At 42.4% G+C, this 26,197-nt stretch overlaps 1 protein-coding gene across 6 annotated transcripts; it reads right to left on the reverse strand.

Annotated features, from left to right (window-relative positions):
* Positions 1 to 848: 848 nt before the first annotated feature.
* On the reverse strand, positions 849 to 25,413 carry esr1 (estrogen receptor 1). Of its 6 annotated transcripts, XM_061900538.1 has the most exons (10): positions 25,347 to 25,408; positions 24,414 to 24,818; positions 23,678 to 23,934; positions 22,291 to 22,407; positions 21,785 to 21,957; positions 21,556 to 21,709; positions 19,341 to 19,479; positions 7,262 to 7,395; positions 4,998 to 5,181; positions 849 to 1,522 (listed from the first exon to the last, which is right to left on the reverse strand). In XM_061900538.1, the coding sequence occupies exons 2-10, from the start codon at positions 24,707 to 24,709 to the stop codon at positions 1,273 to 1,275; spliced, it is 1,704 nt and encodes a 567-aa protein (XP_061756522.1). In that variant the 5' UTR covers positions 24,710 to 24,818; positions 25,347 to 25,408; the 3' UTR covers positions 849 to 1,272. The 6 variants fall into 6 exon arrangements, with proteins under 6 accessions (XP_061756522.1, XP_061756523.1, XP_061756521.1 ...); XM_061900539.1 differs by having other exon boundaries at positions 21,556 to 21,957; positions 23,708 to 23,931; positions 25,347 to 25,413; XM_061900537.1 differs by lacking the exon at positions 25,347 to 25,408 and having other exon boundaries at positions 23,708 to 23,931; positions 24,414 to 25,000.
* Positions 25,414 to 26,197: the final 784 nt, after the last annotated feature.

Consider the following 26,197-nt stretch of genomic DNA (forward strand, 5'->3'; position numbering starts at 1 on the left):
CAAAATTTTATTTTCATTTTTTTTGTGTTTTCTCCTCTTTTAAACCATTCAATGAAGTGTTTTTTTCATCATTTATTCTCTACAAAAAACCTTCGGTAAAAGGAAAAAAAATGTACGACGGAATGACACAGAAATACCCATTTTTTTATATATACATATTTATTTATGGAAGGTAAATTGAGCAAATTGGCTATTTATTTAAGTGTGTATCAAACTGGTAGCCCTTCGCATTAATCAGTACCCAAGAAGTAGCTTTTGGTTTCAAAAAGGTTGGTGACCCCTGCTGTACATTAACTCTGCCAAGGAGCGGTTTCATTATGTGTACATTTTTAAAGCATACGCACAGTCCCTAAATTATTTTTTATTTTTCTTCATTTAAATGTATATCACACTTACTTCCAAATATTGTTTTTTAGCACTTAGTTGTGGTGAAACATTTTGACAATAAATCTTTCTCTTTTTTTGTTAAAAAGGACAAAAATCAATTCACACACTTAGCAAGTGTTAGAATCTGGATGTGTTGAGAATGATAATGAAAATTAAAACCATGAGGTGTGGACTGAATCATACTCAAAAGTGAAAATATACGACCATATGCTGATCCATCTTATAAATTGAGGCTCAGTAATGTGTGGCCTCCATGTGTCTATGTATTGACTCGAAACCACAATGAGTTACTTTTTTCCCTTTATCATTCCTATTTTGTTCCACCAAGAAAGAAACAGATTTTCGTTTGAAATATTTCATTCATTAAGAGCAAAATTTGGAGCTGTGTACATTTAATACAAAACAAGTTAACTTTGGAAAGCAAATGTTCAAAGTTAACAGATGATACAATTTGACTCAGATTAGACGCTGTATTTTCTTTTAATTCATCACCAACACAGCAGACAGAGAGACAAACGTTTGACTTAACAGTTCATATTGTTTCCAAACATGACAAAAGCACAACATCAGACATGTTGATCTCAGCTGGCAGTTGAAATCTAAAATAAATTACACGTTGAATCACATTTTGCAAAAAGATGAAAGTAATGCCCAATAGCCCCTTAAAGAGGAAGTGCACTTTGGTTGAATGGGAAAATGAAGAATAGCTGCTCATTAATTGGAATGAGAGTAGCTCACAGTTGGCTACAATGTGATGTAAGCTGGCACTCGCGATGTCAAAAGTGATGATTTGTGCCTGAACAAATCACAGAAATGGATAAATCATCTCAATCATGAAATCACCTCCACTTCCACGCTGATATTTTGTTCCGTTTAAGCTCCATCTCATAAGATGTCAGCGCAGTCGGGGCGGGACCCTCCGAACTGCAGGACGCCTGGACACGGGGGGGCTCTGCTGAGGCTTTCTTGGCTACTGCCTCCGGAACTAAAAGAGGGGTCATCGCTGGCGCTTCCACCGGGAGGCACTTGGACCGGACGGTGCAGGCGGTGAGCGTCCAGCATCTCCAGCAGCAAGTCGTAAAGCGGCACTTTGTTCTTACACTTCATGCTGTACAGGTGCTCCATGCCTTTGTTACTGCAACACAGGTAAGGTTAAGTTCAGTATCTCGCTCGTAGCGCCACACTGTTCCTCTGGGGCAGGGGGTCAAACGTATGGCAAAAGGGCCGAATCAGGCCCGCGAGATGAGTTTGCTAAGTGTAAAAATTAACCTGAAATTTTGGTTTAAAAAAAGAAACTGTTGTTCTAAATGTGTCCACTAGATGTCGTAATAGCAATTAGTTGTATCTTTGTAGATCATAGGTGTCAAACTCTGGCCCGCCGTGTAATTTCATTTGGCCCTTGAGGCAATATCAAATTAACATTAGAGCTGGCCCGCCTGTGTTATACAGCGGTGCCGCTGTAACACCGCATTCACCGATTTCCCGGGAGACTCTTGAGTTTCAGTGCCCCTCCCGAAAATCTCCCGGTGCAACCATTCTCCCGAATTCCACCCGGACAACAATAATGGGAGTGTGCCTTAAAGGCACTGCCTTTAGCGTCCCCTACAACCTGTCAAGTCTGTTTTCCTTCCTCACAAACAGCGTGCCGGCCCAGTCACGTAATATATGTGGCTTCTACACACATGTAAGTAAATGCAAGGCATACTTGATCAACAGCATAGGTCACACTGAGGGTGGCCATAAAAACAACTTTAACACTGTTACAAATATGCGCCACACTGTGAACCCACACCAAACAAGAATGACCAACACATTTCGGGAGAACATCCGCACTGTAACACAACATAAACAAAACAGAACAAATACCCAGGACCCCTTGCAGCACTAACTCTTCCAGATTGCTACATTATACACCCCCTCCCCGCTACCAACAAACCCCGCCCCCCCTAAGCCCCAACATTAACTGAGCAGTAAAAAGGCCTGAATGGTTGATTTATTCATTATTTTATTTTCAAATGTATTAGCCCCTGGAAAAAGTTAATGTTAATATTTACCCGAGAAGGCTGCAAATAGAAAAGAGGCATTCAATTTTTTTTTTAATTTGATTTGATATGCCATTGATATTTTTTTATTATTATTATTATTTTAAACTAAATTTTACATGTCATTATAAAGTTATATAAGCCTTGCTTGTTCACTATTCAATGAAAAACTTTTTTGGGTCACTATTAAAAGATTAATTTGTTCAACCTCGGCCCGCGGCTTTGTTCAGTTTAAAATTTTGGCCCACTCTGTATTTGAGTTTGACACCCCTGATGTAGATGATATTACATATGTACACATTACAGGCCTACTGAAACCCACTACTACCCACCACACAGTCTGATAGTTTATATATCAATGATGAAATATTAACATTGCAACACATGCCAATACGGCCTTTTTAGTTTACTAAATTGCAATTTTAAATTTGATGACACGTACGCGTGACGTCACGGACTGTGAGGAAATACTAGCGCTGCGCACACACACAGCTAAAAGTCGTCTGCTTTAACCGCATAATTATACAGTAATTTGGAATTCTGTGTTGCTGAATCTTTTCCAATTTGTTCAATTAATAATGGAGACTATAAAAAACAATGCTGTTGGTGGAAAGCGGTGGATTGCAGCTGTCTTTAGCACCGAGATCCAGCCGGCGTTTCTGTTTGTTGTGAAAGCAGAGCGGTCAAGCGAACATGTTTTCTCTACGTCAACCAGCATGTTTTGGGATGGGGAAATTGTGATATATATCTTACCGAAGACATCCGTGGATTATTCGTTGTTCTGCAGCAGCTGTGAGCTTGGCTCCTCGGCTTCTCTCTGAGACACACTGTGTTCAACGCAGCCATCCGACCTTTACAATCTTTACTTTACAATCTTTAAAATCTCACTAAAACACTATTAAAACAATAAGCAGATAAGAGATCTTCCAGAATTATCCTAGTACATGTGTCTAATTACATCTGAAACGCTCACACTGCCATCACCCGGAGCTGTCGCGTTTTTTTTTCTTTCTTTTTTTTCTAGTCCGTCGCTATCAATATCCTCAAACACGAATCTTTCATCCTCGCTCACATTAATGGGGAAATTGTCGCTTTCTCGGTCAGAATCGCTCGCGCTGCTGGCGTCCAAGATTGTAATCCATGGGTGGATGTGAGGAGTCCGACAATCTGTGACGTCACACGCACTACTTCCGGGAAAGGCAGGGCTTTTTTAGGAGCGAACAAAAGTTGTGAACTTTATCGTCGATTTTCTCTACTAAATCCTTTCAGCAAAAATGTGGCAATATCACGAAATGATCAAGTATAGAATGGACCTGCTATCCCCGTTTAAATAAGAAAATCTCATTCCAGTAGGCCTTTAAACCACATGTTAGACCATCAGTCGAGGAAAATGATCAAACTACATAAATAACATCCTGTAATTTGATTTTGATATGAGTTGACTGATGAACATTATCACATAATTTGTTCGGAAAATATCAAAAAGGACAATTAAAGTATACATTATATTACCGTTACAGGTAATTGTAAATAAAAAAAACAAAACATTATGATTTGTACCAGGGGTGTCAAAGTCATTTTAGATTGGGGACTACATGGAGAAAAATGTAGTCCTAAGTGAGCTGGACTGGTAAAATCACGGCACGATAACTTAAAAATAAAGACAACTTCAGATTGTTTTCTTTGTTTAAAAATAAAACAAGCACATTTTGAAATTGTACAAATCATAATGTGTTGGGGTTGTTATACAATTATCTGTTGCAATTAATAGTATATATACTGTATTTGTCGTTATTTATTTTTTCTGAAAAAATTATGTGATAATGTTTATCAGTCAACTCATTGGTGTTCATTTTCAAACTATCAAGATAAAAGACTTATATCAAAATTAATTTACAGTATGTTATTTACGTGGCGCAGTGGACGAGTGGCCGTGTGCAACCCGAGGGTCCCTGGTTCAATCCCCACCTAGTACCAACCTCGTCACGTCCGTTGTGTCCTGAGCAAGACACTTCACCCTTGCTCCTGATGTGTGCTGGTTAGTGCCTTGCATGGCAGCTCCCTCCATCAGTGTGTGAATGTGTGTGTGAATGGGTAAATGTGGAAGTAGTGTCAAAGCGCTTTGAGTACCTTGAAGGTAGAAAAGCGCTATACAAGTACAACCCATTTATCATTTATTTATAGTTTGTTCATTATCCTCGACTGATTGCGACATCCAGTGGACACATTTAGAACAGCTGTTTCTTACATTCAAAGATTTCAGGTACATTTTTATACTTAGCAAACTCATCCCGCGGGCCGGAAAAAACCTGTTTGCAGACCTAATCCGGCTCTCGGCCATACGTCTGACACCCCTGATTTGTACAATTTCAGAATGTGCTTGTTCTATTTTTAAACAAAGAAAACAATCTGAAGTTATCTTTATTTTTAAGTTATCGTGCCATGATTTTACCAATCTGGCCCACTTAGGAGTACATTTTTCTCCATGTGCCCCCCGATCTAAAATGAGTTTGACACCCCTGCTCTTGGGCCAATGCGGTATTAAGTTTTCTCTGATTAGGCTTTCACCTCATGTGCCTGATGTGAGACAGTAAAAGGAGCAACTGGGCCTGGCGCCTGGCCTGCTGCTGCACGGGGCACCCTGATTGGCTGATGTGGTGTATGAGGGCGTCGGTGATGGTGTCCAGCATGCCTTGCACAGCCACGCTGTCGTGGAGCGGCTCCATCGTACCCGTGCAGAACGCAAATGCGCCTATTGAGAGAGAAAAATAAGTTTTTGGAAGCAGCACGGAAGAGCTCGATTGAAAGACAAACATGAATAAAAGTTTTGGGGCGGAGGTTGAATGGCGAGTGCCCACGCAGCAATCACGGCATTCATCGGGCCACAGCAGCTGAGTGGTCGCAGTCATCACTCTGGTATTTTCACTTTGCCGCTCCGTGGAATAGCTTCCTCTGTGGGACCTGCTCGGCCCTGCTTGTGCCGTCTCGTTGCCATGGCAATGCTTATTGGCCTCATCAGTGGTACGTGCCTTGCCAGGACATCATGTTCAGCGCAACGTCTCGGTAGATACCGCGTACAGGTGCATCTCAATGAGTAAAGACCGCCATGCAAAATAAATACAAACCCCGTTTCCATATGAGTTGGGAAATTGTTAGATGTAAATATAAATGGAATACAATGATTTGCAAAACATTTTCAACCAATATTCAGTTGAATATGCTACAAAGAGATTTGATGTTCAAACTGATAAAAAAAATTGTTTTGCAAATAATCATTACCTATAGAATTTGATGCCAGCAACACATGACAAAAAATTTGGGAAAGGTGGCAATAAATACTGATAAAGTTGAGAAATGCTCATCAAACACTGATTTGGAACTTCCCACAGGTGTGCAGGCTAATTGGGAACAGGTGGGTGCCATGATTGGCTATAAAAGCAGCTTCCATGAAATGCTAAGTAATTCACAAACAAGGATGGGGGCGAGGGTCACCAATTTGTAAGCAAATTGTCGAACAGTTTTAGAACATTATTTCTCAACGAGCTATTGCAAGGAATTTAGGGATTTTACCATCTACGGTCCATAAAATCATCAAAAGGTTCAGAGAACCTGGCGAAATCACTGCACGTAAGCGATGATATTACAGACCTTTGACCCCTCAGGCGGTACGGCATCAAAAACCGACATCAGTGTGTAAAGGATATCACCACTTGGGCTCAGGAACACTTCATAAAACCACCGTCAGTAACTACAGTTGGTCGCTACATCTGTAAGTGCAAGTTAAAACTCTACTATGCAAAGCCAAACCCATTTATCAACAACACTCAGAAAAGCCGCCGGCTTCGCTGGGCCCGAGCTCATCTAAGATGGACTGATGCAAAGTAGAAAAGTGTTCTGTGGTCTGACGAATCCACATTTCAAATTTTATTTGGAAACTGTGGATGTGGTGTCCTCCGGAACAAAGAGGAAAATAACCATCCGGATTGTTATAGGCGCAAAATTCAAAAGCCAGCATCTGTGATGATATGGTGGTGTATTAGTGCCCAAGGCATGGGTAACTTACACATCTGTGAAGGCACCATTAATGCTGAAAGGTCCATACAGGTTTTGGAACAACATATGCTGTCATCCAAGCAACGTTATCATGGACGCCCCTGCTTATTTTAGCAAGAAAATGCCAAACCACGTGTTAGCGTGGCTTCGTAGTAAAAGTGTGCGGGTACTTTCCTGGCCCGCCTGTGGTCCAGACATGTCTCCCATCGAAAATGTGTGGCGCATTATGAAGCGCAAAATACAACAGCGGAGACCCCGGACTGTTGAACAACTTAAACTGTACATAGAACAAGAATGGGAAAGAATTTCACTTTCAAAGCTTCAACAATTAGTTTCCTCAGTTCCCAAACGTTTATTGAGTGTTGTAAAAAAAAAAAAAAGGTGATGTAACACCGTGGTGAACATGCCCTTTCCCAACTACTTTGCCACGTGTTGCAGCCAAGAAATTCAAAGTTAATTATTATTTGCAAAAAAAAAATAAAGTTTATTAGTTTGGACATCAAATATCTTGTCTTTCTAGTGCATTCAACTGAATATGGGTTGAAAATGATTTGCAAATCTTTGTATTCCGTTTATATTTACATCTAACACAATTTTCCAAATCATATGGAAACGAGGTTTGTACATGACCTTAAAGAATGAAGGACTTTCAATTGTTTTCTAATCAAACTTTAAAAAATAAATTAACTTTGTAAAGATATTCTAATGTATTGAGAGATGCACCACTGGGAACTTTTGGGCAACAACCATAAAAATAAACAAATAAAATGTCACCTTACCAGAGTTGAGCAAGACGATTGCTTTGAGGCAGACAAACTCCTCAGGCTTGAGTCTGAGCATGCGGAAACGCGAGGCAGTGGCCAGCAGCATGTCAAAGATCTCAGCCATGCCTTCAACACAATCTCCTTCGGCCCTGCACATCACACAAACATAGGAGTAACAAGCCATTCGCACTATTTTGTCAACTGTCATTTACTAGTCCTCCCTTGGATAGTTTGTGCACTACACCAGCCCCTGTGTGCTCATTATTGTCTTCCTTTTTTCCTGTCAGACTACAGGACGTTCAGGTTTTAGTGGGCAAATGAAACCCACATCGGGCCCTGTGGACATTGTTTCTACTCCACTGTTCTTAAATGTTTTTGATGTTGGTCCTTGGGTGGTAAAATTGGTGAACCTTTCCCTTCAGTCTGGCTCGATACCCAGCTTTTTTAAACATGCTGTGGTGAATGATGAATCCCATTCTTAAAAAACCTAATCTTGATCCGGCGGAGCCTTTTTGGGCGGCATGGCGTAGTGGGTAGAGTGGCCGTGCCAGAAACCTGAGGGTTGCAGGTTCGCTCCCCGCCTATTGACATCCAAATCGCTGCCATTGTGTCCTTGGGCAGGACACTGCACCCTTGCCCCCGGTGCCGCTCACACTGGTGAATGAATGATGAATGAATGATAGGTGGTGGTCCGAGGGGCCGTAGGCGCGAACTGGCAGCCACGCTTCCGTCAGTCTACCCCAGGGCAGCTGTGGCTACAGATGTAGCTTACCACCACCAGGTGTGAATGAATGATGGGTTCCCACTTCTCTGTGAGCGCTTTGAGTAACTAATAATAGAAAAGCTAAATATAAATATAATCCATAATAATAATAATAATTATTATTATTATTACAAATTACCAATGGTAGCTAAGAAGCTCACCTCATTTTTGGGACAGCATGATTTTTATGATGAATACCAATCTGACTTTAGGTTATTTCACTCCACCGAAACTGCTTTTTTAAATGTTTCCAGTGACATGATGATAGCCGCTGACTGTGATCGCTACGCAGGTTTGGTTTTACTCGATTTGACATCTGCCTTTGATACTGTGGATTATAGTATACTGATAGATTGTCTCAAATCTGAGATGGGATTATTTGGTGCTGTTCTCCAGTGGTTTACTTCTTATATAAATGAAATAACTTTTAACGTTGCTTTTAATAATGTAATGTCCATTGTGTCCAACCTGTCATGTGGTGTGGCCCAGGGTTCTGTTCTGGGGCCTGTTTTATTTTTGTTGTATCTGATGCCGCTTGGGAGGTTGATCAGTTGTGTCAAAAATGTTTCTTATCATTTCTATGCAGATGATATTCAACTGTTATGCTCCTTCAATGATTCAGAGGTTCACTTTTTATCTGAGTTCTTGGAATGCGTATTCTCTAAAAGAACTAGTTGTCCTCAAATTTCCTCCAGATAAATTCTAACAAAACGGAAACTCTGGTAATTGCTCCCGATAAAAAGATCTCCCTGATCAAGAACTCCGTTGGGGCTCTGGGTGCATCTGTTAAAAGCAGCCTCAGAAACCTTGGGGTTGTGTTTGACCAGTCCATGTCTTTGGAGGGTCACTGCCGTCAACTGACCAAAAACTGTTTTTATCACTTCAGAAATATTTCTAAAGTGAGAAATTTGCTGTCAAAAGTGTTCATTTAATCTCATATTGACTATTGCAATTCGTTCTTCACTTGTTTTAACAAGTCAACGCTAAAGAGACTACAGACGGTACAAAATGCGGCTGCCAGACTTTTGACCGGTGCACTCAGAACAGCCCATATCATCCCCATTGTATCTAGTCTTCATTGGCTTCCAGTCAAATTCCGCATTGAGTTTAAGATTTTAATCCAGACTTTTGTTGCGTTGCATGGTGGGGCCCCTCAGTACATCACTGACTTGTTATTCCCCTACTCTTCTGGGTCTTCAGGCCAGGCATTCCAGGCTATATACCAGACTCTGGGACAATTTGCACCAGTCCAATTTTAATCCACTTTGTATCCTTTTTATGATGTTACCTCTGTTGTTTTACTTCACCTATGTTTTGTAGATATATAAATAGATAGTACTTTATTGATTCCTTCAGGAGATTTCCCCCAGGAACAGCGCTTTGTGACTTTATCTGTGAAAAGCATTTTATGAATAAAGTTGACTTACTTACTAAAAAATATATTCCACAGCAGAGCAGCAGCAGAAGTAATGTTGGAAAAGAAGTAAGGTGGAAAATGCTCAGTCAGTATTAATATAGCTGATGAGTTCCTTAATTGTAAACAACAGTACTACAACTGTAACACGCATGACTTTCACCTGTTTAGCAACATTTTCAAAGGCAATACAGAGCTAGAAAAGGCTCCAATCCTACTTCAAATGCAGTAGTAATGGCTTGCTTATTATGATTAGTTCGTTTTGGGCCTGACTGTGGTAAATTTATTTAATTATAAATATATTTTAATAAACTCTTTATGTCCTAAATACAGTTTTAATATATCCCTCTACACAAATAACACCACACAATATTTTACACTTGTTTAATCCAATATAGGAGTGTTTTGCCTCTCCTACTTGTGTCAACTCACCTAGACCAGGGGTCGTCAACCCGCGGCTCCGGAGCCGCATGCGGCTATTTGGCCACTCTAATGTGGCTCAGCTGCATAATCGCTGACCCTTTCGATTATTTCGAGAGGTTTCCAGATTATGGTGCCTCTCCCGGACATTATCCGGGGCTAATAGTCTCTGATTTTCACTCGGACATCAATACTGAGGGCGTGCCGTGATGGATTTACTTTTAACATCCTCTGCGACATGTCATCGCGCCCGCTTCTACACCATGCTATCTGCGTGCCGGCCGGACGCATGCATTTCGCTGCTTCTGTCATCACACGTACGAGATTGCAAGGCATACTTACTCAACAGCCACAGGTTACACTGAAGGTTGTGATATAAAAAACTTTAATACTCTTACTAATATGCGCAAACACATTTCGGGAGAACATCCTCACAGTAACACAACATAAACAGAACAGAACAAATACCCACAATCCCATGCAACCTTGACTTTTCCTGGCTATATTATACACCCCCGCCCACCTCAACCGACTCATGAGTGGTGGGGTGTATAATATAGCCAGGAAAAGTCAGGGTTGCATGGGATTGTGGGTATTTGTTCTGTTCTGTTTATGTTGTGTTACTGTGAGGATGTTCTCCCGAAATGTGTTTGCGCATATTAGTAATTCATGACATCACCGGTCCAACATGTGCTGTTTTGTTATGTTTTATTATTATGTAAAACACCTTTTTTGGGCGATATAAAAGTGTGATCTGCACAACACCATCTATTTTTAGCACTCCAGGAGGGGATGGGTTTGATGGACACACTAAATTGGCCGTAGTGTGTGATGTGAGTGTGAATGTTGTCTGTCTATCTGTGTTGGCCCTGCAACAAGGTGGCAACCTCTTTGTATTATACAATCGTCCCTTCACTTCATTATTATGATGAAATCTCTTCCACTCTGGCGTTGCTGGCAGTGAGAGGTGACGATCTGGGGTGGCAATTCTTGTTTCCCCCCGGCTCAAAGTCTGCACGTTGGAGTTCAACCCAGTGGACGAGAGGGTAGCTTCCCTCCGCCTTCGGGCGGGGGGACAGGTCATGACTGTTGTTTGTGCTTCCGCACCAAACAGCAGTTCAGGGTACCCACCGTTTTTGGATACACTCGAGGAAGTACTGGAAAGTGCTCCCCCGGGTGATTCCCTTGTCCTACCGGGGGACTTCAACGCTCATGATGGCAACGGCAGTGAAACCTGGAGAGGCGTGATTGGGAAGAATGGCCGCCCAGATCTGAACCTGACTGGTGTTTTGTTATTGGACTTTTGTGCTCGTCACAGATTTTCCATAACAAACGCCATGTTTAAACATAAGGGTGTCCATATGTGCACTTGGCACCAGGTCACCCGAGGCCGCAGTTCCATGATCAACTTTGTAGTCATGTCATCGGATGTGCGGTCTCATGTTTTGGACACTCGGGTGAAGAGAGGGGCAGAGCGTTCTACCGATCACCACCTGGTGGTGAGTTGGCTGCGATGGTGGGGGAGTATGCCGGACAGACCTGGCAGGCCCAAACGCATTGTGAGGGTCTGCTGGGAACGTCTGGCAGAGTCTTCTGTCAGAGAAAGTTTCAATTCCCACCTCCGGAAGAACTTTGAACATGTCACGAGGGAGGCGCTGGACATTGAGTCCAAATGGTCGATGTTCTGTACCTCTATCGTCGAGGCGGCCGATTGGAGCTGTGGCCGCAAGGTGGTTGGTGCCTGTTGTGGCGGTAATCCTAGAACCTGCTGGTGGACACCAGCGGTGAGGGATGCCGTCAAGCTCATAGGACTCTGGAGGCAGCAGACAAGTACTGACAGGTCAAGCGAAGTGCGGTTTCAGCGGTCGTGGAGGCAAAAACTTGGATATGGGAGGAGTTCGGGGAAGCCAAGGAAAACAACTTCCAGACAGCTTCGAAGCGATTTTGGACCACCATCTGCCTCCTCAGGAAAGGGAAGCCGTGCAATATCAACACTGTGAATGGTGGGGATGGTGTTCTGCTGACCTCGACTGCGGATGTTGTGGATCGATGGAGGGAATACTTCGAAGAAGACCTCAATCCTACCAACACGTCTTCCTATGAGAAAGCAGTGCCTAGGGAATCTGTGGTGGGCTCTCCTATTTCTGGGGCTGAGGTTGCCGCGGTAGTTTAAAAGCTCCTCAGTGGCAAGGTCCCAGGGATGGATGAGATCCGCCCGGAGTTCCTTCAGGCTCTGGATGCTGTGGGTCTGTCTTGGTTGACAAGACTCTGCAACATTGCGTGGACATCGGGGGCGGTGCCTCTGGATTGGCAGACCAGGGTGGTGGTTCCTTTCTTTAAGAAGGGGAACCGGAGGGTGTGTTCCAACTATCGTGGGATCACACTCCTCAGCCTTCCCGGTAAGGTCTATTCAGGTGTAGTGGAGAGGAGGCTACGCCGAATAGTCGAACCTCGGATTCAGGAGGAACAGTGTGGTTTTTGTCCTGGTCGTGGAACTATGGACCAACTCTATACTCTCGGCAGGGTCCTTGAGGGTGCATGGGAGTTTGCCCAACCAGTCTACATGTGCTTTGTGGACTTGGAGAAGGCATTCGACCATGTACCCCAGGAAGTCATGTGGGGAGTGCTTAGAAAGTATGGGGTAACAGACTGTCTGATTGTGGCGGTCCGCTCCCTGTACGATCAGTGTCAGAGCTTGGTCCACATTGCCCGCAGTAAGTCGGACACGTTTCCAGTGAGGGTTGGACTCCGCCAAGGCTGCCCTTTGTCACCGATTCTGTTCATAACTTTTATGGACAGAATTTCTAGGCGCAGTCAGGGCGTTGAGGGTATCTGGTTTAGTGGCTGCAGGATTAGGTCTCTGCTTTTTGCAGAGGATGTGGTCCTGATGGCTTCATCTGGCCAAGATCTTCAGCTCTCACTGGATTGGTTTGCAGCCGAGTGTGAAGCGACTGGGATAGGAATCAGCACCTCCAAGTCCGGGTCTGTGGTTTCTCGCCCGGAAAAGGCTGGAGTGCCACCTCCGGGTTGGGGAGGAGATCTTGCCCCAAGTGGAGGAATTTAAGTAACTTGGAGTCTTGTTCACGAGTGAGGGAAGAGTGGATCGTGAGATCGACGTAAATTGACGTTCCCATCTTCACCTACGGTCATGAGCTTTGGGTTATAACCGAAAGGACAAGATCACGGGTACAAGCGGCCGGAATGAGCTTCCTCCGCCCGGTGGCGGCGCTCTCCCTTAGAGGAAGAGTGCGAAGCTCTGTCATTTGGGAGTATCTCAAAGTAAAGCCCCTGCTCCTCAACATCTAGAGGAGCCAGATGAGGAGGTTCGGGCATCTGGTCAGGATGCCACCCGAACGCCTCCCAAGGGAGGTGTTTTGGGCACGTAAGACCGATACGATCTGGAACGTCCGACTATTTCTCCCGGCTGGCCTGGGAACGCCTCCGGATCTCCCGGTTGGAGCTGAACGAAGTGGCTGGGAAGAGGGAAGTCTGGGCTTCCCTGCCTAGGCTGCTGCCCCCGCAACCCGACCTCGGATAAGCGGAAGAAGATGGATGGATGGAAGTCTCTTATTATTTCCAGTATCTTGCGGGCCAGATGTGGCCCCTGGGCCTTGAGTTTTACACCTGTGCCTTAGTACAGTGGTTCTCAACCTTTTTTCAGTGACGTAACCCTGTGAACATTTTTTTAATTCAAGTACCCCATAATCAAAGCAAAGCATTTTTGGTTGAAAAAAAGAGATAAAGAAGTAAAATACAGCACTATGTCATCAGTTTCTGATTTATTAAATTGTTTAACAGTGCAAAATATTGCTCTTTTGTAGTGGTCTTTCTTGAACTATTTGGAAAAAAAGATATCAAAATAACTAAAAACTTGTTTAAAGATAAACAAGTGATTAAATTATAAATAAAGATTTCTACACATAGAAGTAATCATCAACTAAAAGTGCCCTCTTTGGGGATTGTAATAGAGATCCATCTGGATTCATGAACTTAATTCTAAACATTTCTTCACAAAAAAATAAATTTTTAACATCAATATTTATGGGACATGTCCACCAAAAATCTAGCTGTCAACTAGGGCTGCGAATCTTTGGGTGTCCCACAATTCGATTCAATATCGATTCTTAGGGCCACGATTCGATTCAAAATCGATTTTTTTTCAATTCAACACGATTCTCGATTCAAAAACGATTTTATCCCAATTTAAAAGGATTCTCTATTCATTCAATACATAAGATTTCAGCAGGATCTACCCCAGTCTGCTGACATGCAAGCAGAGTAGTAGATTTTTGTAAAAAGCTTTTATAATTGTAAAGGACAATGTTTTAACAACTGATTGTAATATTTAAATTTATTTTAACTATTAAAGGAACCAAAAATATGACTTATTTTATCTTTGTGAAAATATCGGACACAGTTTGTTGTCAAGCTTATGGGATGCGATGCAAGTGTAAGCCACTGTGACACTATTGTTCTTTTTTTTATTTTTATAAATTTCTAATGATAATGTCAATGAGGGATTTTTAATCACTGCTATGCTGAAATTATAACCAATATTGATACTGTTGTTGATAATATTCATTTTTGTTTCACTGCTTTTGGTTTGTTCTGTGTCGTGTTTGTGTCTCCTCTCAATTGCTCTGTTTATTGCAGTTCTGAGTGTTGCTGGGTCAGGTTTGGTTTTGGAATTGGATTGCATTGTTATGGTATTGCTGTGTATTGTTTTGTTGGATTGTTTAAAAAAAATTCTTTTTTTTAAATAAATAAAAAAATCGATTTTTAAAAAATAAGAATTGATTCTGAATCGCACGTGAGAATCGCGATTCATATTCTAATCGATTTTTTCTCACACCCCCACTGTCAACTCTGAGTATTGCATTGCTGCATTTCTTTTCACAGTTTATGAACTTACATTCATATTTTGTTTAAGTTTAATTCAATAAATATACTTATAAATGATTTTTGAAATATTGCTATTTTTAGAATATTTAAAAAAAATCTCACCTACACCTTGGTATACCTTCAAGTACCCCCAGGGGTACGCGTACCCCCATTTGAGAACCACTGTCTTAGTAGATCGGGTCCATACTGTACTATCAAGCCATGGTGTCATTAAGTGGCCAGTACTACTACTGCCAACTACACCACAATCACAAAATATAAATGGAGCCACAGCTGTGAATGTTTTGGATGGTAATTACAGACTTAACAGTTATTTGCTTTCTGCAGACAAAACACCCGGTGACCATAATTGGCTGTGCGGGAAATTAAATAATTAGTTTGAGCATTTAGAGTATTAATGTTTTGTCATACAAACTTACACTGAAAGAGCCACACTTCACAAAACATGATCATCCATCCATTTCCTACTGCTTGTCCCGTTCGGGGTCGTGGGGGTGCTAGAGCCTATCTCAGAAAACATGATCAACTGATTGTTAAATGGGAAATTCACTTTTTTGGGGAATTTCTCCGATCATTCACAATCATTATGAAAGACATGAAGACAGATGTTTTTTTTTATTGCATTCTAAATATTAAATAAATGCAATCAAAAGTCCGCCTATAATGGAACCTATGGTAGTCGCTCTATTCTGCTAATAAAGCTCTTAAAAAACATCCAAACACTTCCATTAAGGTTTTATATACATGATGTAAGTATGTATGTAATGCAGTAAAGGGCACATTTATAGTTACATTTAATATTTATGTATTTTGCTCATTTTAAGCATTTTCGGTGCATTAATCTATAAAATGCATTATTATCAATCAATCAATCAATGTTTACTTATATAGCCCTAAATCACTAGTGTCTCAAAGGGCTGCACAAACCACCACGACATCCTCGGTAGGCCCACATAAGGGCAAGGAAAACTCACACCCAGTGGGACATCGGTGACAATAATGACCCAGTGGGACATAGAAGAAAAAGAAAAGAAACAGCATTACTGACTGTAAACATGATGACAGCCAACAGTCATTATAAAACATCACTTAGTGTACAATGACAATGCCGACTGAAAGAATCTTGTTATATTCCCATTTTGATGAAGAATGAAAAAAATCCTCGCGAAGATTCGGGTGGTGAAACAAAGCATCTTTTCGTGTCGTTCTCACCATTCCCAGGTCTAAATTGGCTGTCAAAGTTTACCAACTTGTCGGGGTACGTCTTCATCCTTTCTACCATCCAGAAGAGCGACATGATTTATGATCTACAATATACTTCCACAAGCAAGGAAGCGAAGGAACAGCTGACCACTTGATGTAAACAAGCTTTTGATCACGGCGCCGCTATAAATACCTGCGTTAGCGCTTATAATAACAACAATATCACTAATACTTGGTTAATATTCAAGTCATAAAATGTAAGTGGAGTATTGTTGGCGCTTTTTGAATGGTTATTTATTGGGTTTTATGGGCGGAAAAGAGGACCTCCAATTGGCTCCGGTGTAAGCAGACTTTTATTTTAAATGGTAAATAGGTTATACTTGTATAGCGCTTTTCTACCTTCAAGGTACTCAAAGCACTTTGACACTATTTCCACATTCACACAAACATTCACACACTGATGCAAGGCCCTAACCACCACCCATCAGGAGCATGGGTGAAGTGTCTTGCATGGCCGCTCCCCCAACCCAGCCATGCCGTCCCGTCCCCATTTATTTATAATTTAGAATGCTTTTTTTTTTTAAATACACATGTCGTTCATAATGATTGTGAATGATAAGCAAAATTCTAATAAAAGTAATCTTGCATATAATTCAATCAGTTTTTTTTAAAGCATTCTACCTAAATAAAAGTCTGCTTACAATGGTGTCAATGGGAACCTTGATTTCATTGTGTCTATTCCGACCATAACACACAATAACCATCCAAATAGTCCATTTACATTCTGTGACCTGAATATTAACCAAGTATCAGGGATATTGTTTTTATAAGCGCTAATGTTAAGGACCTAACTTTAGTGGCACAATTAATTACCATGAATTGATTAACGTGAACTCCAACTTATACAAGTAGAAAAACTTATTCGGGTGTTACCATTTAGTGGTCAATTGTACGGAATATGTACTGTATTGTGCAATCTACTAATAAAAGCTTCAATCAATCAATCAGAGAGAGGCGACTTCCCTATACTGCTATATTGATATCATCAGATGGTGAGCTGCTTTCTAGCTTTTGAACCTGTGAAAGTTAATTTTAGATTATAAATCATGTCTCTCAACTTGATAGTAAAATGATGTGGACACAAACTGAAAAGTTGGTAGATTTTGAGAGCCAATTTAGACCCGGTATTGGCGAAAACGACACGAAAAAACACTTGGTTCCACCCCCACTTTTGATTGCATTGATTAAATAATAAAAATAATGGATTATATTTACATAGCGCTTCTCTAGACACTGCCCAGAGAACTGAGAAAACCATCATTCATTCACTCCACATTCACACTCAGTGGTGGTAAGCTACATTTGTAGCCAGAGCTGCCCTGGGATAGACTAACGGAAGCGTGGCTGCCAGTTTGCGCCTACGGCCCCTCAGGCCACCACCAAACATTCATTCACCAGTGTGAGCGGCACTGGGGGAAAAGGTGAAGTGTCCTGCCCAAAGACACAACAGAAGTGATTTAAATAGCAAGAGGCGGGGACGAACCTGCAACCCTCAAGTATCTGGCACGACTGCTCTACCCACCACGCCATGCCGCCCTACTTTGACAGCCAATTTAGACCCGGCAATGGCGAACACGACCCAAAAAAAACGCTTGGTTCCACCCCCACATTTGATTGCATTCATTGACTAGTAAGAATGCATAAAAAAAGAAACATTTGTTGCGCTTGTCTTACAAATTAGTGTTTTTCAACGTTTTCTGAGCAAAGGCACATTTTTTTCATTGAAAAAATCTCAAGGCACACCATCAGCAGAAAACATTAAATTTAAACTCAGTAGCCAATATTGACAATGAAAAGTTGTTCTCGCAATTGTTGGATATGAATTCAAACCATAACCAAGCATGCATCACTATAGCTCTTGTCCTCAAAGTAGGTGTACTGTGACATCACGCCGTGACTTACATGTATTTTGAGTTTTTTGGTGTTTTCCTGTGTGTTGTGTTTTAGTTCTTGTCTTGCGCTCCTATTTTGTTGTTGATTGTCATGTTATGTACGGATGTACTTTGTTGACGTCGTCTGCTGCTCCACAAGCTGTAGGTCTTTACTGTCGTCCAGCATTCTGTTTTTGTTTAGTTTGCAGCCAGTTCAGTTGTAGCTTCGTTTAGCATAGCCATCCCTAAGCCTCAATGCCTTTTCTTAGCGGCACTTGCCTTTTGTTTATTTTTGGTTTAAACTTTGTATACCTTTTTACCTGCACACTGCCTCCTGCTGTTGTCTGCATATGGTGATCACGACAAAACATCACGACATCTACAAAGCAATTAGCTACCTGCTGCCACCTACTGATATGGGAGAGTAATACACGGTTACTCTGCCAAGCTCTTGACAGCACAGACGCTCAACAACGGTATATTTACGAATTATAATTACTGGGTTGCAAAAAATAATTTTAACCCAATTAGGTGAAATTACATAATCTCCCACGACACACCAGACAATAATCTCATGGGACACTAGTGGTTGAAAAACACTGTTGTAAATGATAGGTAAAATTCCAAAAACAGTGCAGTTCCCCTTTAATTTTCCCCATTATATATATATATATATATATATATATATATATATATATATATATATATATACATATACATATATACACATTTTAAACAACCTAAAGGAAGTTATATGCCAATCAAAAGCCACAAATGTCCAGGTTGAAGCTCTGCGCGGCCCAGTTTCCTGCGGGGTAGACAAGTGAGTGAAGGGCAGACGGTATCACAATGGTCGCGGAGCTGAAGCTGAGGAAATTCATCGACCCTGACCTGCTGCGTTTTAGTCATCACGTCCAATCTGGGAGGACACTTACAGGGCGGCCAGGTTTTTGAGATAATGCGGTAATATACGTTTGCGATCAAATGGGACCATCAGGCACATTGCAGGCTAAAAGCTTTGTCTGTCTGCCTCACGCTCAGCCGTCATCCTGTCTTATTTTTTCCAGGTAAAAGTGAGAATGTTTACTCAGAGCACAGGAGGGGCTGCATGGAAGGAAATAGCCATCCCTCCCTCCATCTCGATTTCCTTGTCCTCTTAACTCTTAGCCTCCATCGTTATTCACCTTCTATCATTCTGTGCATTGAGGCTTTGATTACATCTGTCTCGCTTGGCAGCGAGGCTCTGTAATGACGGCGAGGTAGGGGTCCTCTCTTCGCTGTGGGGTACGCGTAATTAGTCTTTCACTGTATAACAAGACGTGTTGGGATGGCACAATGCCCGCCAAGGTGCGAAATGAAAAAATCTACAATGCTGATGTGTCACTCTTGAGGTGTGTGTGAGGGAGTAAGAGGAAGATAAAGAGGCTGAGAGAGAGAAGTAGGCCACTGTCCCTCTCTTACCTGTCCAAAATGAGGTCCTGAGCGAAGATGAGCTTGCCGGGACAGTGGATGGACCTCCAGATGAGGCCGATCATCAGCACCTCCAACCAGGAGCTCTCCAGCAGCTGCACCTGGTCGTGCAGAGACAGCTGCAGGAAACCTGAGCACAAAGTCAGAATTTTGAGCAAACCTCCAGGTGACACACACACATGCATGTACATTACTTGACACATTGTGTGCGGATGACTCACAAAAACAGTTACTTAGCATGCAGACCAAACACAAATAGTGCTGATTAATGAGGGGTGCAGGCGTGATGCAGCATATCAACCACATTACCAGCGTCTGCCTACTCACTGAACACAGAATATGCATGCACTTGTTGCTTTCTGCCTCAACAATATAATGTGCAATATAGAAGCCTTATCACTGGCCCTCACCTGTCCTTCCTTGTTAGCTGCTAATGCCTCAAATTGGGATTTACTCACAGAGAGAGTGCATGTAAAAAGATGATGTGCATGTAATCTCTGTGGGGGGGCCTCCCTAATGGCCCAACAATCCTGTCAAAGGTGATGACTGCAATTACCGGCACTCTGATAGCTCTGCTTTTTCTCTGTGTGCGTTGCAGTGACATTGATTTTTAATTGCATTCAAACCTTACATAACGCTTGTTTATTTACATCTGTGTTTACACCACACCATTTTTGATTCAATACTAACAATTGAACGGTGAATTTCCTTTGCGTCCCAAATCAGAATCCAGATCAGAACCTCTGAAATCAGACATCATTCCAGGTTCCTTCTAATTACCCATAGTACGGGGATCTGTCAACTCTTTACACTGGAGGCTGCAAGGGCCAATTTGATATGTTTTTGTTTGTTAACTGGCTAAAACCAACCCTAATTTATAGATTTTGAAAAAGACAACTTGCATTTCAGTCATATGTTATGTAGGTCACTGAGGGCCTGATTTACTAAGATCCAAATACTACATAAAAACAGTAGTATAATTATTTTTTACATGTTTTCCTTTCATTATTGTAGGCGTTTTGATGATCAGCATATATTTTGCATATCAATGAAGACAGGGACGTAAAAGGGATTGCACGCCTTATTCTTCTCACTTAACGGACACAATCCACTTTGCACACGTTTAGTGGATTAGCTTCGTGTGTGCTATCATGTTTGCACATGTTTTAGTACATGCAAACCTATAGTAAATTGGTCCCAAGGAGTATTAATATTATTATTATTATTATTATTGGTATCAACATTCCAACTCCTTTCTCATTTTCTCGCAACATTTTCCTCCCACTTGTCTCCTGTATTTGCAAGACACACAAACAAAGAGCCTCGGGCAGCACTTTGGACACCACAGCCGCAGGACATAATGGAAATAGAAATGATCAGCTATAGGGTCAAACTGTTTTTGTCACACAAAAAAAGTAAGTTAAGATAAGAACTTTAATTGTCACGGCGGGGGGTCGCAGCTTGCAGCGAGGTTCGTTCCCCCTGGATGCAATCGGACGTCTCCGGACAAAAGCGTGCAGATTGCAACATGATTAATTTCTCAAAAATCAAACACGTACCAAAAACATACTACAAGCAAAAGGAAAGCGTGCCGATCGCACGGGAGGCTAAGGCATAGGAGACAAGAAGCATAGGAGACAATGAATTTACCCAACGTAACTGTTGCATATAGCAAATAATGAAGCCATGATGAGTGTGGCGAGAGAGGTGAATAAATAGCTCTCTGATTAGTGGTTGACAACAGGTGAACGTGCCGACCACTAACCAGAGGCAGGTGAACCAAACTAATCCTCATGGAAACTAAAACAGACCCAGAGGTGCACAAACAGTAACTAACAGAAAATGACAAAACATGATCCAGGCCATGGATTATGACATTATTGAGAGATGTCACCATTTCTAAAGTGTAAAAAGAAACTAAGCTTTGCAAAAACTAAGTACTCTCTGCAGAACTGAGCTGTTGTGAGGTACGCAGAGGTCTCATGTGCCACTACTGAGCTTTTGCTTTGTTTTTGTATGAATAAAGTTACCACTTTAATGCACAAGCAATGCATACAACATTCTATGCAAATAGTTTTAAAGTACAATTTTCTTAAGCTGCCAATGGCTCGTAAGAACTCAAAAACATCAACAGTATCTTTTACTGATTATTGCGTCTTGTTGGTAATCAGGCTGATAGCTTTGACTGATTATTAATCGGCCTTACCAGGAAGCTTCTTAGCCCAAGCAATCATGTGGACCAGCTCCTTGTCAGCCATGCTGGTGAGCAGGGTCATCATGGTGACCTCCGTGTAAGGCCGGCTCAGCTTCTGCCGGCAACACAATATCGGCGGTTCAGCCCCCTGCAACAGGAGTAGCACCTGATGACGTAGAACATAATTAGCATATTTGCAACAATTGTAAACAATAAATCTGTTCATGTCTTTGAAATGAACCTGGTCAGAAGGGATGTCTGTCACTGATGATCTTCCCCCGCCAGCACTGCTACCCAGTTTTCTCCCGTCCTGGGGGGACACTTTTCTATGCTCCCCTTCCTTGGCGGTCTTCTCAGCTGTGCCGGTGCGCCGCTTGTCACGGCGTAAAACACGGCGGCGGTCCTTGCGTACACCTTGTAGAAGACAGTACAAGTGCAATACTATTGAAGATACATCAGACTGTGTCTCATATATGAGAATGCACATTCTCAAAGCGCACGCACACTTCTTGACATGGTCTTGACATAGAATCACACAGCAAATAGTTTAAGGATGCTCTGTGTTCAAGAAGTATGAAAACAAAAATGTGTGTGTGCGCTAATCAGCCCTTGTACTCCTTAAGAGGAAATCATTTCAAGGTTGCATTAAAGTTAGACACATATTTGTGACTTTCACTGTAAAAGCCCCTCTTGAGTGGACATAATATGTCAAAGTCAGGCATTTAGTTTCCTGGTGCTTCAGCCCACCTCCTTTCATCATGCCCACTTCGTAACACTTCCTTAGTCGGCACGCTTGGCAGCTCTTCCTTCGATTCCTGTCAATAGTGCACTGATTGGTTGCAGGGCACACGTAGTCATTGTGGCCTAAAAATGGGGAGAGGAGGGAAAAAAATCTATGAGGCTCTGATGTTCAGTTCAGATTTAGGTTATTTTGTGTCCAGGAACACTCCATTCCCATTTTAAATGGAGTTGCGATGGAGGGAATTAAAAGGTAGCGTCTTTGGCTTTGCCATCGTCATGGAGACTACTGGTTTCGCTGCATCAATATGGCGAGGCATGGCGTCACAAACATGACTAAGCCTCACAGAGGAGATGGGGCTTTGTGGTCTGCACTGAGCGAGGCACACACAAAAATGTTACACTAACTGTTGATAGTTTTTGCTTTTTTTTGTTTTGCATTGGCGTGGCAGCTGTTTGTTGGTGTCTCTGCTTGGAGTCAAGGAATCACCATCAACTAATTTTACACTTTATTGGAAAATGAATCATTTTAATCCAATTAATTTGTTACTGGGCCATCCTAGAGCCAAGTGCTTTCAATATGTAAACCACTATTAATAGTAACACATGGCTAGTGTTATTGACAAAAGTGTTTTATATGACAGAAGTGACTCATACATCCTCATTTTTGGTTCCAGCGTGATGTCAAGCACAACCAAATTGTCCAATCTGCCCAAAATGTTTTTTCCATTTTCATTTTCCCTTATACCTATTTACCTTTCCTGGTAAAAAAAAAAAACTCTTCCGAGGTTAAAATCTCTTTTGCAAGAGTGACCTGGTCGAAAGGGCAGAAAAAAAGGGTTCATAAATACATAAAACTTCAACAAGAAGCAGTAAGACATGATTATAAAAAGTACAATTTACTTACTATATTAGCATAAAAACATCCTGTAGGTAAAACTAAAATGTTTCAATAAAACAAGTACAGTGCCCCATAGAACCAGTTTCTCAATCCTTTAAAATGGCCTGAAATTCCCCCAAAGGGATCACTTCAGGTAGCCTCAGATTATTTTGTAATAATTAATTCCAGGACCTGGAGCAGCAAATCTGAAAGCTTTTTCCCCTAGACTTGTGTGTGCTCTCGGAACCAACACGGCAAGGGACGTCCTGTGACCACAACATTTTGGTTGAATTTGCGTGACTCCAAAAGCATGTGATGGTTTTTAGGGAATAACAAATGAAATGGATAAATGAAGGCTTGCAACAGAACTATAGAAGATAATCGTTTCGTGTAGCAGCGAGATGCGTTAAGTCAGTCTGAAAACAGACTCCAAGGCTCTCATAAGTTAAGTCGTAAACGTGCTCAATGTGTTTACATTATTTCCACTATGTACTTTCTACTGTGAGTTGGACTTACGAATATTTATTTTGTTGAAAGTGTTGCTACCTTGGATGCTCCTCTTAAAGAAGGCCTTGCACCCCTCACAGGACCACACCCCATAGTGGTAGCCGGAGGCGTAGTCGCTGCACACGGCACAGAAGCGCGTCTCTTTGGCCATTTTAAACACTCCAGCGGCGGCGGCCTCCGACCCCCCCACAACGTAAGGCTCCGTGCTGGTGCCGCACTGCTCATCTCTGGTGGCCTGCTGCTGACCGGCCGGCTCGCTGGACCTGCTGGGACAGGTGAAAGACTTCCTGATTTACTCGTTTGCTCTGTACCACTTGGACTCATTAAGGCAAAGGGCGCGCGCATTTTATCTGCATTTGTAGCATAAAAGCTGATAAACTGCACTTAATTCCACAATGTAATTTGCACACACACGGAAACATGGCTGTGTTGCTCTTACATTTTGTTCCTAGCTCAAGGTTCCTGCTTAATCTGTGGAATTGGACAGCCGAGTGAGGCTTGAGCCAACCTACAGTGACAATGAGCATGTTTTAGAAGATAAACATATCATTACATAATTAAGATGCACGTGTCACTGCAAGGCTCTCGCTATATTATTTTAACAAGATGACAGAAGGAAACTATTAGTTGTTTTCGATGGACTGTTAAGTTGTGTAATCAGCAAACAAAACTGACCAATGAGAGAGGTTGACCTTGTTTCCATCAAAACAACATTAGAAGGCGACAAAGAAATTATAAAACTGACCTGTAGACAGGAGTCGAAGTGGTTTCCAGGTAGTGATGGCTGGGGGGGTGCATGAAGGGGCTAAGCCGGGGGCTGGTGGGCACAAAGACGAGAGGACTGGTGGGCCCGCTGCCCAGCGACTGAAGGCTGACGTCCGATGGAGGTCCTTGAGTGTCCAGCGGCGCCGAGTAGTAGCCCGGACTGGGGTGGCTATAGAGTGGGGTCGGGGTTGGGGTCGGGGTGGCATAGTCATACGTTCCCTCCAGGAAATCCACTGTTGCAACCCCTCCGGACCCCCGGCTCTCTTCGGGGAACATGCCGCGAAGTGGGGGCGACAGGCGCGGCGGGGTCAGGCTCTCCAGCTCTGGGCGGATCCCGGGTCTCGGCGGAGGTCCACAAGGCTTCCTGCTCTTCGCCGGGCTGTGCCTGAGCAACATCACAGCACAACAGCACTGATAAGCAACATGATTTAGACTTGCTCTCCCCTTGGCTGGGAGGGGGAGTGGGGATGAGTGGCGCTCTCTCTCCTGTTCAGCTGGATCCTGAAACTGTCTCGTGCGGATGTGCTACTCTCCCCGTCTCTTTGCTGGGTCTGCCTTGAGCCTTCTCTCATGCAGACCCCCCCAACTCTAAATGGAACACCCACTCTCCTTTCCTCTTATGTGTAGGAGGCAGAGAAGGCTCGCGAGGAAGACAAAAACAAAGGGAGACAAAATGGAAACGGTTCTTCCCGTACTTCACTGCCCTGTCCCACGCCACCATATCGTGTCCTCTTCATCCTCCACCTTCGTTTGGCACGGACAGTCTGCTCCCGGAATATTCATGTTGCATTTAGCTGACATGACGTACGGGCCCCCGCATTATAAAACACACTTGAGACTCCCCAAATCAGATCCCACTGCAAATCGCAGCTTTAAAACAAAACGGCCTGAAAGGCGACTTGCCGCCACTCACCTAGTCAAATAGGAGTCATCTGTGCCGCTGTGCTCGCCTCGTTTATCCCTCGCACATCCAGCTGGACTCACTGGGCAGAGTGGAAACAGGGGCGAGTTGGAGAAAAAAAAGAAGCAAAAGAGATAAACAAATTAAAAGATGCAGTCAAATCGATGTAGGCGGTGCGTTTGAGCGCCAGGTCACCATAACACAGCAAACAACGCAGGAGGTCAAATCTCATTTCAACAGCCAGTAATTACGCAATCCACTCTGAATGACGGAATAGATGCTTCTTTGAAAGAAATACTGAATATTTGTATTCATCAGCTAATATTGTTATTCAAACCATAGTAATAAGTGAAGAAATGCACTTGTAATCAAAGGAGATAGGGTATTAAATAGGACATTTAAAGGAATTTCAGGGTCTCCAAATTGTGGTCTATAAGACAATTTTGGCTGAAGCTCGTTTTTTTAATGGCCCTTGAAATATGCATCGTTAGATATTACACAAACTAGTGGGACCTTGGCTTTCGTACACCCAGTTTTAGACAGGAATTTTTCCAATATGTGTCTTGGTTTGAGTACAATTAAATACACTGTGCTTTTTTTTAATTGAGTACAGCTGCAAAATAAGAAACCATAGAGCTAAATAAAGTTGTGGTGTACAGCAAGAACCTTGGGGTCTATGTTTTCAGGGTGTCATTGAACACACCCCATGGCTATCCTCTGTAGTTTTGGTATAGAGCCTTCATTTGTCACTTATATGCATTTTAATTCTCTATTTAAAGTGTTTATGTTAACATTTTAGGTGTCTGGAACAGATTAATTGGGTTGACATTGTTTGCTATGGGACACACTGCTTTGGTTTTCAG

The sequence above is a fragment of the Nerophis ophidion genome, linkage group LG05, assembly GCF_033978795.1.
Source record: "Nerophis ophidion isolate RoL-2023_Sa linkage group LG05, RoL_Noph_v1.0, whole genome shotgun sequence".
Classification (NCBI taxonomy): domain Eukaryota; kingdom Metazoa; phylum Chordata; class Actinopteri; order Syngnathiformes; family Syngnathidae; genus Nerophis; species Nerophis ophidion.

What these genes read in the sequence shown, in the direction of transcription:
- esr1 (XM_061900534.1), bottom strand. Translation starts at nt 24,829, where the DNA reads ATGTTGCTCAGGCACAGCCCGGCGAAGAGCAGGAAGCCTTGTGGACCT. An exon ending in ACTTCGACTCCTGTCTACAG is followed by an intron (nt 23,932 to 24,413) that starts GTCAGTTTTATA and finishes CTGTCCCAGCAG; the next exon opens with GTCCAGCGAGCCGGCCGGTC. An exon ending in AGTGGGCATGATGAAAGGAG is followed by an intron (nt 21,958 to 22,290) that starts GTGGGCTGAAGC and finishes GTCTTCTACAAG; the next exon opens with GTGTACGCAAGGACCGCCGC.